Raw genomic sequence first — 12,349 nt, 5'->3', positions numbered from 1 at the left:
GGGAGGCTTTGATTGTTGGGAAGTCGTAGAAAAACCAATCAATACGACACATCCTGCGAAGAAAGTGCTCTCATGTGCACACCAGGCTGTGCGCACACACACTCCGAGGTTGCTGTTACGCACGTTCGCACACAAACCAATAACATCCACTTAACACTTCTCCACCCCGCCGTACGTCTCGGCTGAACGTGTGAAGGAATGCACTGCCGCACGAGTGAAAAGGCATCTAAAACGGGGATTATGGAGAGGCAGCTTCTGTCATTAGCATGTGCCAGTGCTCATGCTGGATGTGTAGACCCACTGCAGTCAGGTGGTAGAGTGCCTATTGTGGAGAAAGTGAGAGGCCTCATTAAAGATGCATGGAGCTCTAGCATCAGCCACCAACCAAACAGCGGCCTCTAGGGATGAAAAGCTTCTCTGTGTTGGTTGGAGGGGGGATAGCGTGCATGAATTCATGCCATGCTAAGCCTAATATCCTCTTTCCTATGTGTGGATATGAAGAAATCTCTTAGCTCAGAAGCTAAGAGATTTCGCTTTCACTTCAAGTCTGCTACGTTTCCTGTCATGCTAAAAAATTATTTTTTTTATTTAGATCCTCTTTTCTGATAACGTGGACATTTTAATTATACAACTAATCCTGTCTTAAGGGGGGGGCTTTTGCAATATCAAAGTCTTGTGTTGTGTAATCTATAAAGGTTCGCCCACATTGCAAAAATAGTATTCTTCTGGTGTAATTTAGATAGTCAGATTGTAACCCTTTGCTGCATTTTAACTATCGAGGACAGAGCAAAGGAAACAGAGTCGATTTCCTTTTGGCTAAAAAAGAGTTTTGCTAATAAGGAAGGAGATTTTAAAATGAGCAAGAGGGTAATACTCATCTACACTAAATTTTATATGTGTTGTTTTAAAAAGTTTTTTGGATCATTTAGTTTTAAACACAGTAACCTGTAGTTTTAAATTCAAACAGTCTACCCAAACAGTGAAGTAAAAAAGATTTTCAAGTTTCAGTTTTTTTCAAATACAAGCAAACTTTGATTTAAAAGTTGATGTTCGCCTGCTTACCACTTTGTGCATTAACCTTTTGACGCCAAAGATGTTGCTTGCAACACCCAAATAACACAGGCTCTTTGACCTCCTGTAAAACTTTGACCGTTTTAGCAAACAAAGTGAAACAGCGGATTGTCATGCAGAGAAAAGTAGCTTTTCATATCTGCATGGCACCGACATGTAACGCTGCGTTAGTGATGTCGCTTTCTTCCGCGTCAGAATTTCAGAACCCGCTGGAGTTTCGTTAATTGCGAAAACGAGTGAAGAGTCACGGTAGTCAAAAGAAAGTCAAGACTGTATCTAAAGCTCCAGAATGAAAGGGTTCAAGTGGAAGCTGAAGGCCATGTCATAAAGTCACTACGTTCATTTTGTGCGTATTGCACAGATTAGAATTGGTCATACGTGAATATACTATTTCTATTAACTATTAGAAAACATTTAATTTAATACAGTTTAAGTTTAAAGAAAAGTAGGGGAAGCCTTCTCTGTAGTTTGAGTGAAGTGTCCTTTTTAATTCCCGCACTGGCATGTCTTGTTGTGTTATTGTCTGCGGTGCAGGTCATTCACAGCTGTGACAGCTCACCTTCAGCGTCATGTGGGATTTGGAAGCTTTACCACCAGCAAATCCTCTCTGATGCATAATGAAGCCTTTTTTTTCCCCCCTCCCTTCCACATCATTCCAAGTTTGCTGATCCATCGTTACGGCGGTAGCTTAGCTCTGCCACGCTTTGCTGCGTGCCGTTTCAGTCAACACCGGTGTCAGCATTTCCCAATCATCACAGCTGACTGTGGAGGTGTCTGTTCTTTGTGCGCGCTGAGACACACGTGCAAGCGTTGGCAGGTGTCCATGTGAGCGCGGATGCAAATGCGGCCCCAGCGCAGCCGAATGCCGGCGCTCCAGCCCAGACCTCGGCGTCACAGAAAAACATTGTGTAGGGCGATGACAGATTTGTAATTACAGAATCTTGTGTTCTGCGCTCCTCAGCAGCGACTGTCTGGGGAAGGCAGACTGGGTGTAATTTCTGATGATGAGGCCTGCCCCAAAACTTAAGGGGTCACACCACACATCTTCCAGGACACACACACACACACATGTGCACTAGGAATTGTGTGGTAGAACCCCAGCGGGCACACACTAACACAGAATGCTGGTCTCGATGAGGCGGTTAATTTAGAAGAGCCAAAAACCATCAAGCGAGCGCTTGATTTTTAGACAAGTGAAGGCATTACGGCTTCCCACAAAAAAAGGAAACAGCTTAATGGGAGGGAGTAAATGATTCATTAGGCAGAGAACACAAAACCTGGCTAATTTAAGTCTTGGAAATGTTAGCGGTTACGTAAGTGGACAAATGGGCTTTTAATTTGACATTTTTTCTGTAATTTAGACAAACATGTCGGATCTTTGAAATACGATGAATTGCACTTAAAGCAGGCCTCTGTTGCCAAAAGGAAATGCATTTGAAGGTAATTGACTTCTGTGGGGTAAAACGTATGTTTCTTGGAAAGAAGTCACGAGCCACAGTGTCTGACGTTAACCCTTTACCACCCAAGCTGGACTTCTAGTGTTGCCATCCTGTTGACTACCGTGGCTCTTGAACCCTTTATGCAATTAACGTAATTTCAACGGATTCAGAAGGGGAGAAAAGCAGCTTTAGGCTGATTTCCAACCCTTCACAGAAGTGAAGCTTAAATGGCATACATATACATATATAGCATTTTACTAGATAGTCCCATTCACACACACGTTCGCACAATGATGGTGGCTACGCTGACGAACACCGGCGCCAACCAATAACCACCAGGGGCGATGTGGGGTTCAGTGTTGAGGACGCCTTGACACATGGGTGGGTAAGAAGGGAGCCACACCCGCGCTCTACTTCTGCACCACACCTGAACTACACAATCAACATAAATCAGCTGATTGCCTCGCAGGGAAAAGCAACAGTGAAGAGCCGAGATGCAAAGCTGCTTTTCTCCGAGTCTGAATCAGTATGGTTGAAAGGTTACGGTTGGTGAAAAGATCGTGTGTTATTCAGGTGTTGCTAAGGACATCTCCAGTGTTAAAGGGTTAATCCACCTGCAGTGACAATTTTCTTAGCCAGGACTACGGTGTGTAGCTCCCATAATGCTCTATAAGAAAATCAGAGCAATGATCTTACAAATAAATTCATCCTACAACATCAGCTACAACTTTCTTTTTTACTTAATCCTATAAGAAGTTAAACCGAATGAGCACAATATTTGCCCATTTCTCTGTTTTTCTCATTATTATTTGCGCTGGAAGGTCACATCATTTGTCTGTAAATCTGTCAGCGCACTCAGTCTCAATCTGAGAAGCAAAATCCCTTTGTTTTTGTGTCAAACTGAATGCGATGAACCCCAGTTCCATTGGGATTACTGTCCGTGGCCCAACATCCTATCAGAGAGCAAAAGCTGTGCTTTTCTTTTTTGCTTCCGTAAGTTTCGGTCCCCCATAAATTTCACACTCCAGGACACAGACGCTCCTGCTGTCCCTTTGGGCGCAGCCTTTGTGTCAAACAGCTCAGACCTCTAATGGACGCTCTTGTTCTGCAGGTGTGTTTGCAACATCGACTGCTCCCACATCAGCTCCAACCCGGTGTGTGCCTCAGACGGTCGTTCCTATGACAACCCCTGCCAGGTGAAGGAGGCCTCCTGTCAGAGGCAGGAGCGCATTGAAGTCAAGTACCTGGGACACTGCCAAGGTCCGACACTCAAAACTGAAATTCATGCATGCTCTGAAACTAAACTAGGCGGCGGCGCCCCCCCCAAAACGCACTCGAAGCTGGTAATCTGTGTGAGCAGAGGCTGGCGTTGCGTTTACTTGATGACGTGGAGTCAAAAGAGGCAGCTAAACAGACTCTATCTCCATCCTCCAGCTTCTTCTGCCACTTTTCATGTTTGAATGAAGTTTTGACTTTGTTTACAGTTGTTTGAAAAGATAATCTTCTAACTCCTTCATTGCATTTATTACTTTAATGGTTCTACTGAAGAGCTACCTCTAAAATCCTTGTTCAGTTTGTATTTTGGTGCTCTTATTGTTTGTCTTACATTCTGCACCTGGTTGGAAAGCCAACAACAAGGTAGACTGGTTCTTTTGAAGTCTTTATTTGACTTTTTTTGGATCCTGCCCCATTGCTGTTCTTCTCAGTTTTTACCAAAGAGCACAGTGGCTCCCGCTGTGTCAGGGTTTTACTCAATGACATTTGACCAACGGCGACTCAGCAGGCCAAGAAATTGTACTTTTCAAAAGAGTAAAGTAAAAGCCGGTTAAGACCGGATCTTAAACCTGAAGTACAAAGGCATGAAATGTGTTTTGTGTCTTTAAAATCAATAATGTCAGGATTTGAGGTTTGTGAAAACCCAAAACTAGGAGACCAGTGACCTAAAACCAACTCAAACAAGGCGAGTTTGGAATGGACAAAAAAAAAAAAAAAAACCTTTTCTATTTAAACCATGAAATACTTGTATAAGCCAACAATTTTTTGTATCAATTTTTTGATCTTTGAATCATTGACTTTATATAAAAACTGGAATAAGTGACCCCCCCCTCTGTTAGTAAGTGCTCAAAAAGAGCTGCAAGAAGCCAAAATCCCATAGACTTCTACTAAAGAGCGAACCACTATTACTCAGTCATTCTATTTGTAAAAATAACCATTTTTGCTCCCCCGCCTTTTCTTAATGTGTTCTTGCTAATCTGATTTTTTTTCTGTAGTGCAAGTTATTCAAGTTATAAGCTGACCAATCAGATGCCTCTATAAAAGCCATTGTTTCACGTTCAAAACGTATTTTCCCAATCCTGCTTCCAAGTGCGTGTGGACTTCCAACAAGCTCACTCCTGACTGGCGACAGTGGTTGCCATAGCAATGTTGACTTAGACCAATTGTCCCTTACTGACAACATCTGGCTCCATCTGGCGTCCTTATCGCAAAAAGATGACAATGAATTGACTTCATTTCGCTGCAGCCGGAATGAAGCCGTTTTCCATGGGTGACATCTCATTCTGGTTCTTAGACACAGACAATGGTTTCAATTGGGAAATGTTAGAATTATAGGGGCTTATTGTATTTATATCATCTTAGATATATCATATTAGATAAAAGTGGGGCGGGGGCATGTGTACCAATGTGTTTTCTCTTCTTTTAAAATAATTTAAAGTTGTTTGGGCGTTAAGGTTTCTAAGGTTTTATTTTATATTTTCTTTCTTTTTCTTCAAACTGATTTCATAAGCAATATAATTTTATTTTATTGTGTTTGCAAGGATGAAAGCATCTAAAAAGAAAAAAAAGTAGTTATAATTCACAGAACCTGCTGCCTTTTCTCGGCACCATACAACTGGAAAATACTATCACAGTCTCAAATTGAAGCCATGAATTCACTCACCCCTGAAAAAAAAATCTATGGCAATAATATGATAATGATTTGAGGGAGACTTGGTCTGGCCATTCAGAAAAGAGGAAGTCAATGCAGCATCAATAAGGTGAGTGAAAATGCATTATTCACTCTGATCTTCCCAACTGATTCCGTTCCATTCTACCCTCGGTTCAGTATAATACATGAGGGGAGCGACGGCTTCGCACTTTTGATGAGAATAGTTTGCGTTTATACATATTAAGCAGAGAGGTGCACTCTGCAGGAGACCTTTGTTAGATGATAATTCACATCCCGGCCTCTTCTCCACAACGGCATCAATTTGAACTTGGAACACACATAATGGATGGGGGCTGCAGCCTCAGAAGAGGTTACAGTGACCTGAGATCAGCTTTAATGTGTCTTTGGCCTTTCCAGGAGACATCATAACTGGGAACAAAGGCGATGAACACTTTGCACGGACCGACCTCACGGGTGAGTGCTTCTGTAATGGTGGTGGATTAGCGAATAACATGTGCTGTCAGTCATCGCTGAATGCAAGTCACTCTCTCTCACTTCTGTCCTCTGCCTCCCTTTCATTACGTTCACCTTTTCTTTTATCCATCTTTTTCAAACAGCACAGTAATACGTGAGTACATGAACTTTTTTTGTGTGTGTGTCGCCTACGACAATCGTCTGTCATTTCAGTGGGGGAAAACGAGGAGCCGAGGAACGGACTGGCACGTGGTCGCTATATCCAGTGTCCAGAACGGTACCAGAACTTCTGCGTCCATGGAGAGTGTCAGTTACCCAGCATCCTGGCCCAACCGTCCTGCAGGTTAGGCTGTTAAAGGAATCCATTTAAAGACCCACAACAATGAAAGTTGTCTTTTGGGTGTTTTTAACATGTTCTCATGGGATTTTTCTGATGATGGAAGACGTATATAAAGAAAATGAAGCTTAAGCTTGTATTTCTGAGTATTTCATTTTTAATCTGTTGTGAATCTGGAGTAGACATGCCGTCGGAAAAAGCTTTTAGCAGAGATGTAGGTGGGCAGAAGCTCGCCGCTCGCCGCTCCGATCCATTTCGATGCATCCACTTGTAGACAAATAGATCCATGATCACGTCTTCATTTTCCTCCTCCGAGCATCTGGCTCAAAACTCAAAATCGACGATATTTTTGTTGCACTGTTAATGTTATGTGTGGGGTTGTAAGGGGCTGTAAGCTAGCAGGAGAGCATGAAAATAGATGGACGATGGGAAATGGGGGGGCGGGCTTACTCTGTGCCAACAGTTCCACCCACAACTCAAAGGCAAATTCCGAGCAGACTGTTGCTGCTCCGCAGAAACTATGTCCTAGGAAACAACAAAAATGGCATAATTATAATTACAAGACCACTGGAAAGGCTTTCAAATGAAATCAAAAGATGATCAGAGTGGGACTTTAACCCAACGCTGTTCCAAAAAGAGGCTTTTCGTTCAGACCGCTGATTCTTCATTTATTGCGAGATGACTACATTTTTAAGGGCAAGATAACAGTAATCTTGTAATTATATTTGAGCTATGGGCATTTTCGTATATAATTCTGTCTTCAAACTCAATTTTTACAAATTAGCTCTGGGTGTAAACAAATTCTTCGCCCCCTACAACATATAAACACATATTTGTTGAGGCTCTCTCTGTGATCTGCAGACGCTCAAAGAAAGCATGTAATGTAAAATGGCTAATCAGCTGTAAAATTTCCCAATTGCGAGGCAAGCGCCGGCGCCCGTTCATTTTTTAATCAGGCTTGCTTATCTTCAGTCAAAACAAGCCTGTGTGCTTCGAGGAGGGCGGGTTTGAGGGGGTAACCCTTCCCACTGCAGCGCTCCAGTGAGAAAGGGGTGTTGACCTGTCAAACGAGGGTCCTGTCTAATGGGGAGTCACAAACTATGTTGCGGGGGGTTGTATTTTCCTGTGTGCGAGGCGGACTTGTGTGGGCATCAGCAATCAAAGCTCCCACTGTGCTTTGCATATGTGCAGCAGCACAGAGTGAGAGGAAGGGTGGGTGAAGCAGAGTAACCACGCACCGATTAGCCACATGTTGTTCTCGGGGAACCTTAGGACTGCAGGCATTTGTGCCCGCGCTTCTCTGTTGGACTAGCTCGAGGAAGCCAACTTTTTTGGCAGCCGCTTTACAACCTGGCTTAGTGAAACAACACAACACCATTAGCAGTGTGAGGAAAATAAGGGGGTTAGCCTGACCTCCAAACTCCTTAAATCCAGCTGGAACAAGCATCTTCATGTGCTAACTCAAACAAAAACACAGTCACAGTCCTGGTTAGTACCACTGGACATCTGTTATCCATATTCTACTATTCTACCATACGCACAGCTGAGCATTGGAGGCATTGTGATAGTTATTTGTTGGTTAAAGAGTTGATGAGACTTCTGCTACTCGACGAAGAGACCGTGACCCCCCCCCCCCTTCCTTTCACATGGGTTATCAAAAGATAAAAACAGAATAACTGACATCTTCTGTCCTAAAATATTTATCCGAACTTTGCAACAACAACAAAGCAGTAGTTCCCTTTTTTGCATAATCCAAAATGTTTAGCTGCTGTTTACAATGAATCTCATCAATTACTTTATTTATTTGCAGATGACAGACTTCTTTATGTCAGGGATCGAGTTTTCACTGAAGCACCATCACTCATCTGAGCCTTAAAACAACAAACCATCACACGCTGGAAGCTTGTTGGCTGTGGCTCTAAGAAGCCAAAATTATGATTTGTTTTTTATTTATTTGCAGGTATGCTAGGAAAAACTGTAGAACAGTCACATGTATTGTCCTACTGTGTGGTCCTGGTTTCAGAAACCTGTGAAAAAATATACTGCAGAAGTTATAATCTTAACCGTTTTACACCAGGGCTTTAGGTCCAGAGACATTCTTCCGACTAGCACAGCTCTTCAACCGTTGAGGAAATTTACGTTATTCCAATTAATTCCAAAGCGGAGAAGATTGACTTTGTGCTGAAATGCAACACTTTATGTACATTGTGTTGCATGACTGTGCAAAGTCGAGATGAAGAGCTGCATTTCTCTGCGGAAGAATTAATGGGTTTGCATTGATTAAGTAGACAGTCTATGATTTACAGTACGTCAAAGAGCGACTTATTGAGGTGTCAGCGGCGACAAATACAGTGTTAAATATGACAAATATATACATATAGAAATATATCTATATATATATAGATATATAGATATTTTACATTATTTAAAGTCTTTGTGCATTAGAAATAGGCCCCTTCGATGAACTGGTGACCTTTCGAAAGTTTACCCCACCTTTGCCCAACAGTAGCAGAGATAGGCTCCAGCAACCCCATCACCTCAAAAGTTTTATGAAAAGGATGTGATGGATTTAGATATACAGACAGATACACACAAGACAATTTTTGAGCATTTTAACAAAACAAAGTACATTAGATAAAATTGGTTTCTTCTTTATGTTATCATTCTACACTAAATTGTACATCCCCCAGTGATTGACAATGAATTGGAGCTTTTTGTCACTGAGATGGAACAGCTCCTCATCCTTAAAGCTGCTACATTTACAGCATTAAAAAGCGCTTTAAAAGAATGACCTAAAATTGTCATAATGAGTATTTTACTAACAAAACGTTTTCGGAACTACATGTCCTGGAAGGATGCAGGCGTAGCTGATCTACAGGGATCGGCATCACAGCTTTTTAGCAGAAAGGATTTTCAGAGTTGAAGAGTCACAACTTCATCTATGTTTCTGTAGGACTTTGATGTAAAGTGTTAGCCAAAACAAAGAGTTCTGTTAAAAAATCCTTCCAGCACGTGTATTCATGTATGTAAGTAGAAGAAGGGGTGTGATGGATCATTTAGCAATTTGAGTCATATCATAGTTTGTGGTTCCCGATAGCAATTCAGTTGATATTGAATCATTGTGGACGACCCGTTTCACTGACCTAAAATGGATCCGGGACAATTTTAGCCAAAACCTCAACCAGTGTGACTTAGACTTAAATACCTGGTAAACAGTGCAGGGGAAGTTTTCTAGATTCGTTAGACTTCTTCTAGATAATCAAGTGTCTTTGCTAAATTCAGAGTGTTTCATTGACTGGAATGATGGACTGACTGACACGTGTGTGTTGTCCGCTGTGATGACACTTAGTTGTTGTAATAAACCAACCATGCCTCAATCAAAATATATGTTCCTATATCGATTATAGCTGATTTATTTTATTTTATAACGGTATTGGTCGATTTGATTAATAACTTGCCTCGGACAGATTGTTCGGATTGGATTTTTTTTGGATAATTTAGGAATAAAAATCGATTCATCGATTAAGCTGATTAATCATTACACCCCTAGTTAGAAGCCATCTTGTGTCGCTTTTATTTGAAAGCCTGCTTCAGGCAGGAAGTGCAAGTGTTGCCTCATAAGCAATGTGAATAGGATGAGTGTATTCTCACTAAAGACCTCTTCTCTGTTCACAGAAAAGCCTCCGTTCAGTAACGCAACAAACATTACAAATGGTCACACCACAGTTACCTCTAAATGCATTCCAAGATTCAAAAAAAAAAAAAAAAGAAAGAAAAGAGGGGGCATTCATGAACTGCTCCAGGCCCCTCCGTCTGATGCGTGCAGATGTCACCGTTGGTTCACTCTGTGACATCTTGTGATGATACGAAAATAAACACAGCGGACCCGCCGCCGCATAGTGGCTGAGAGGTGTGGTAGCGCTCTCGTCAGATCAGAAACTGCTGCTTTTATCAACACGTCTGTCCTGTTGTCCCCAGATAACTGCAGGATTTAATGAAGCGCATCAGGAACTTAAAACAGCCGCCGATGACAGATACTGTGAGAATCTCTCGCATCCAATTATAAATAAAGGCAGGCGGATTAAGCAGCTTTCCCACTTCAGCCACATTAATTATTAATTTCTGATCCCGATTTAAATTCATCTACTGGAAGGAGAGCAAGTCAATTCAATTTGAAGATAATTTATTAATCCCTTTGGGTGAAATGAAAGTGTTCCGATGGAGAAACAGCTCTCCGCATAAGAAGTATCTCGCTATGTTTGTGGGCAGGATTGACCTTTGGTGCGCGCCCTCATTGCAGAGGACGAGCTGAAGTCTGCAGCTGAAGACAGAAAAGCCTGCTGCTGGGCTCCTGTGATGCTAACCACCCACGACAACTTTTTATTTTCATTTTTTAGGGGTGTTATTGTTATTTCTTCACGTGTTCCAGCTGGCTAATGTGCTCTAAAAAGTCTAGCCAAATCCTTCGTAGAAGTGTATTTAACATCAGCAAATCCCTTTATGGTTTCTAAAGCCTCCCCTGCTGGGTTTTAACTCGTTGTTTTGTTTTCTAGCGAACCACTTGACTTGTTTTTTTTCCTCAGACTTCCAATCTGGAGCTATAACCACCTCCTAGCTAACTAAATCAGCAGCTAAAATGGAAACCACATGGACCTTTGCTAACATATTAGCCGTTTCAGATTTATGAGGAGTTAATTTCACAGAAGGGCTGAATAGTTTCCTGGTGAGCTTACTTTTTTTATGAACCGTGGTGGTGGTGGAAGTGCAGACGTACATCAAAATGTCAGGAAAGCAGACGCACATGTTTACCCACACGGATGCGTTTCACCAGTCAGGAGAAGAAAAATGAATGCAAATGACAGGAAATCTGCTTCACAAACACACTTTTTTTTAAAACTGTCTGCAGTCATTCAACTCCACAAAAACTGCATGGACGTGCGTTCATGTAAAGGCACGGGGGGAGCCCACCGCCCACAGACGCACACACACAGTGATTGCACCTGTGCGCTCACCCGGCCACACAGTCTTTGCTGCTGACAGACAAAAGCGTTGAGGGTCTTTGCTGCCCCCTGCTGGTTGTGAGAAAGCAGGAGTGTGATGCGGTGGAGAGTGGAGGTCTCAGAGGGAGTGGTGTGTGTCTGCCTGTGCAAACAAAGTACACCCCCCCCCCCCCCCCCAACAGAACAAGGTTGCAATGTTCATCTCCCACTGTCAGGTCAAGGGGATGGTGAACGGAAAAGAGCCTCTGCCTGTGAGTGTGTGTGTGTTTGTGTGAGAGCGAGGATGTGCAGGTGTTGGTGGGTAACAACCTCCCCCGAGGCGGGAAAAGCGAGTGAAGAAGAAGAAGAAGAAGAGCCTCAGAGAAAGAGAGAGATTTAAAGGGGACCGTTTTAGCTCGTCTGCAAGAACAAAGATCATCTATTAGAGGAGATGTGTGTGTTGTCATGCTTTTTTTTGTGTGTGTGTGAGTGTGTGTTTTCTTCTCCTATGACTGCACTCTACTTCCTAAAAAAATGTCACAGCAGAGGTTAAAAATCTTTTTTTTTATTTAAGGAGGAAAATAAATGCAATTTTTTTCTTGCGTTAAGTGTGATGTCATTTTTTTGTGCTTGTCAAAGATCAGTAGTTTTTTTTTTTTGTTTTTTTTTTGGGGGGGGGGGTTGTTTTTTCGTCCAAAAACGACACTATAAAGAGAAAAAGGCAGTACTTCATTCAAAATTTGCCTATAAACTGTGGGCGGAACCTTTGGCACGAAGCCTAACCCTAACCCTAACCCTCTTCCCGTCACCCAAAAGCCATCTGTTTTTTATGCTCTCCTGCTACCTTACAGTCACTCACACCCCTGACCTATTATTACTGGTGCAAAAAAAAAAAAAAAGGTGGAGCAATATCAGATCTATCCAGTCGTACAGTTTTGATGCAGACGCCAGCTCAGACGAGGAAAACAAAGACCAACCAGGATCTCTTGATCTGCAGGTGGATGCATCAGAATGGAGAGGAGCAGGAAGCTTGTGTATTTTCTACATCACAAATGCCATCTTTTTCAAAAACATTTTGTTTTCTGCTATTGAGTCACATTTTTTTTTTGAATAAGGACATACT

The 12,349-nt window shown here is 42.3% G+C and overlaps 1 protein-coding gene across 1 annotated transcript in view; it reads left to right on the top strand.

Annotated features, from left to right (window-relative positions):
- tmeff2a (transmembrane protein with EGF-like and two follistatin-like domains 2a) overlaps positions 1–12,349 on the top strand; it is a 157,201-nt gene that overhangs the window by 139,454 nt on the left and 5,398 nt on the right. The window contains exons 6-8 of the mRNA XM_023950647.2: positions 3,622–3,770; positions 5,854–5,910; positions 6,124–6,253. Of these exons, the coding sequence (XP_023806415.1) occupies positions 3,622–3,770; positions 5,854–5,910; positions 6,124–6,253 (336 nt within the window). The remainder of the gene's footprint in view (positions 1–3,621; positions 3,771–5,853; positions 5,911–6,123; positions 6,254–12,349) is intronic.

The sequence above is a fragment of the Oryzias latipes genome, chromosome 21 (assembly GCF_053564925.1).
Source record: "Oryzias latipes strain Hd-rR chromosome 21, Olatipes_Hd-rR_3.1".
In the NCBI taxonomy this organism is placed as follows: domain Eukaryota; kingdom Metazoa; phylum Chordata; class Actinopteri; order Beloniformes; family Adrianichthyidae; genus Oryzias; species Oryzias latipes.
Note: the sequence above shows the minus strand (reverse complement) of the source record. Positions and strands in the feature narration are given on the sequence as shown.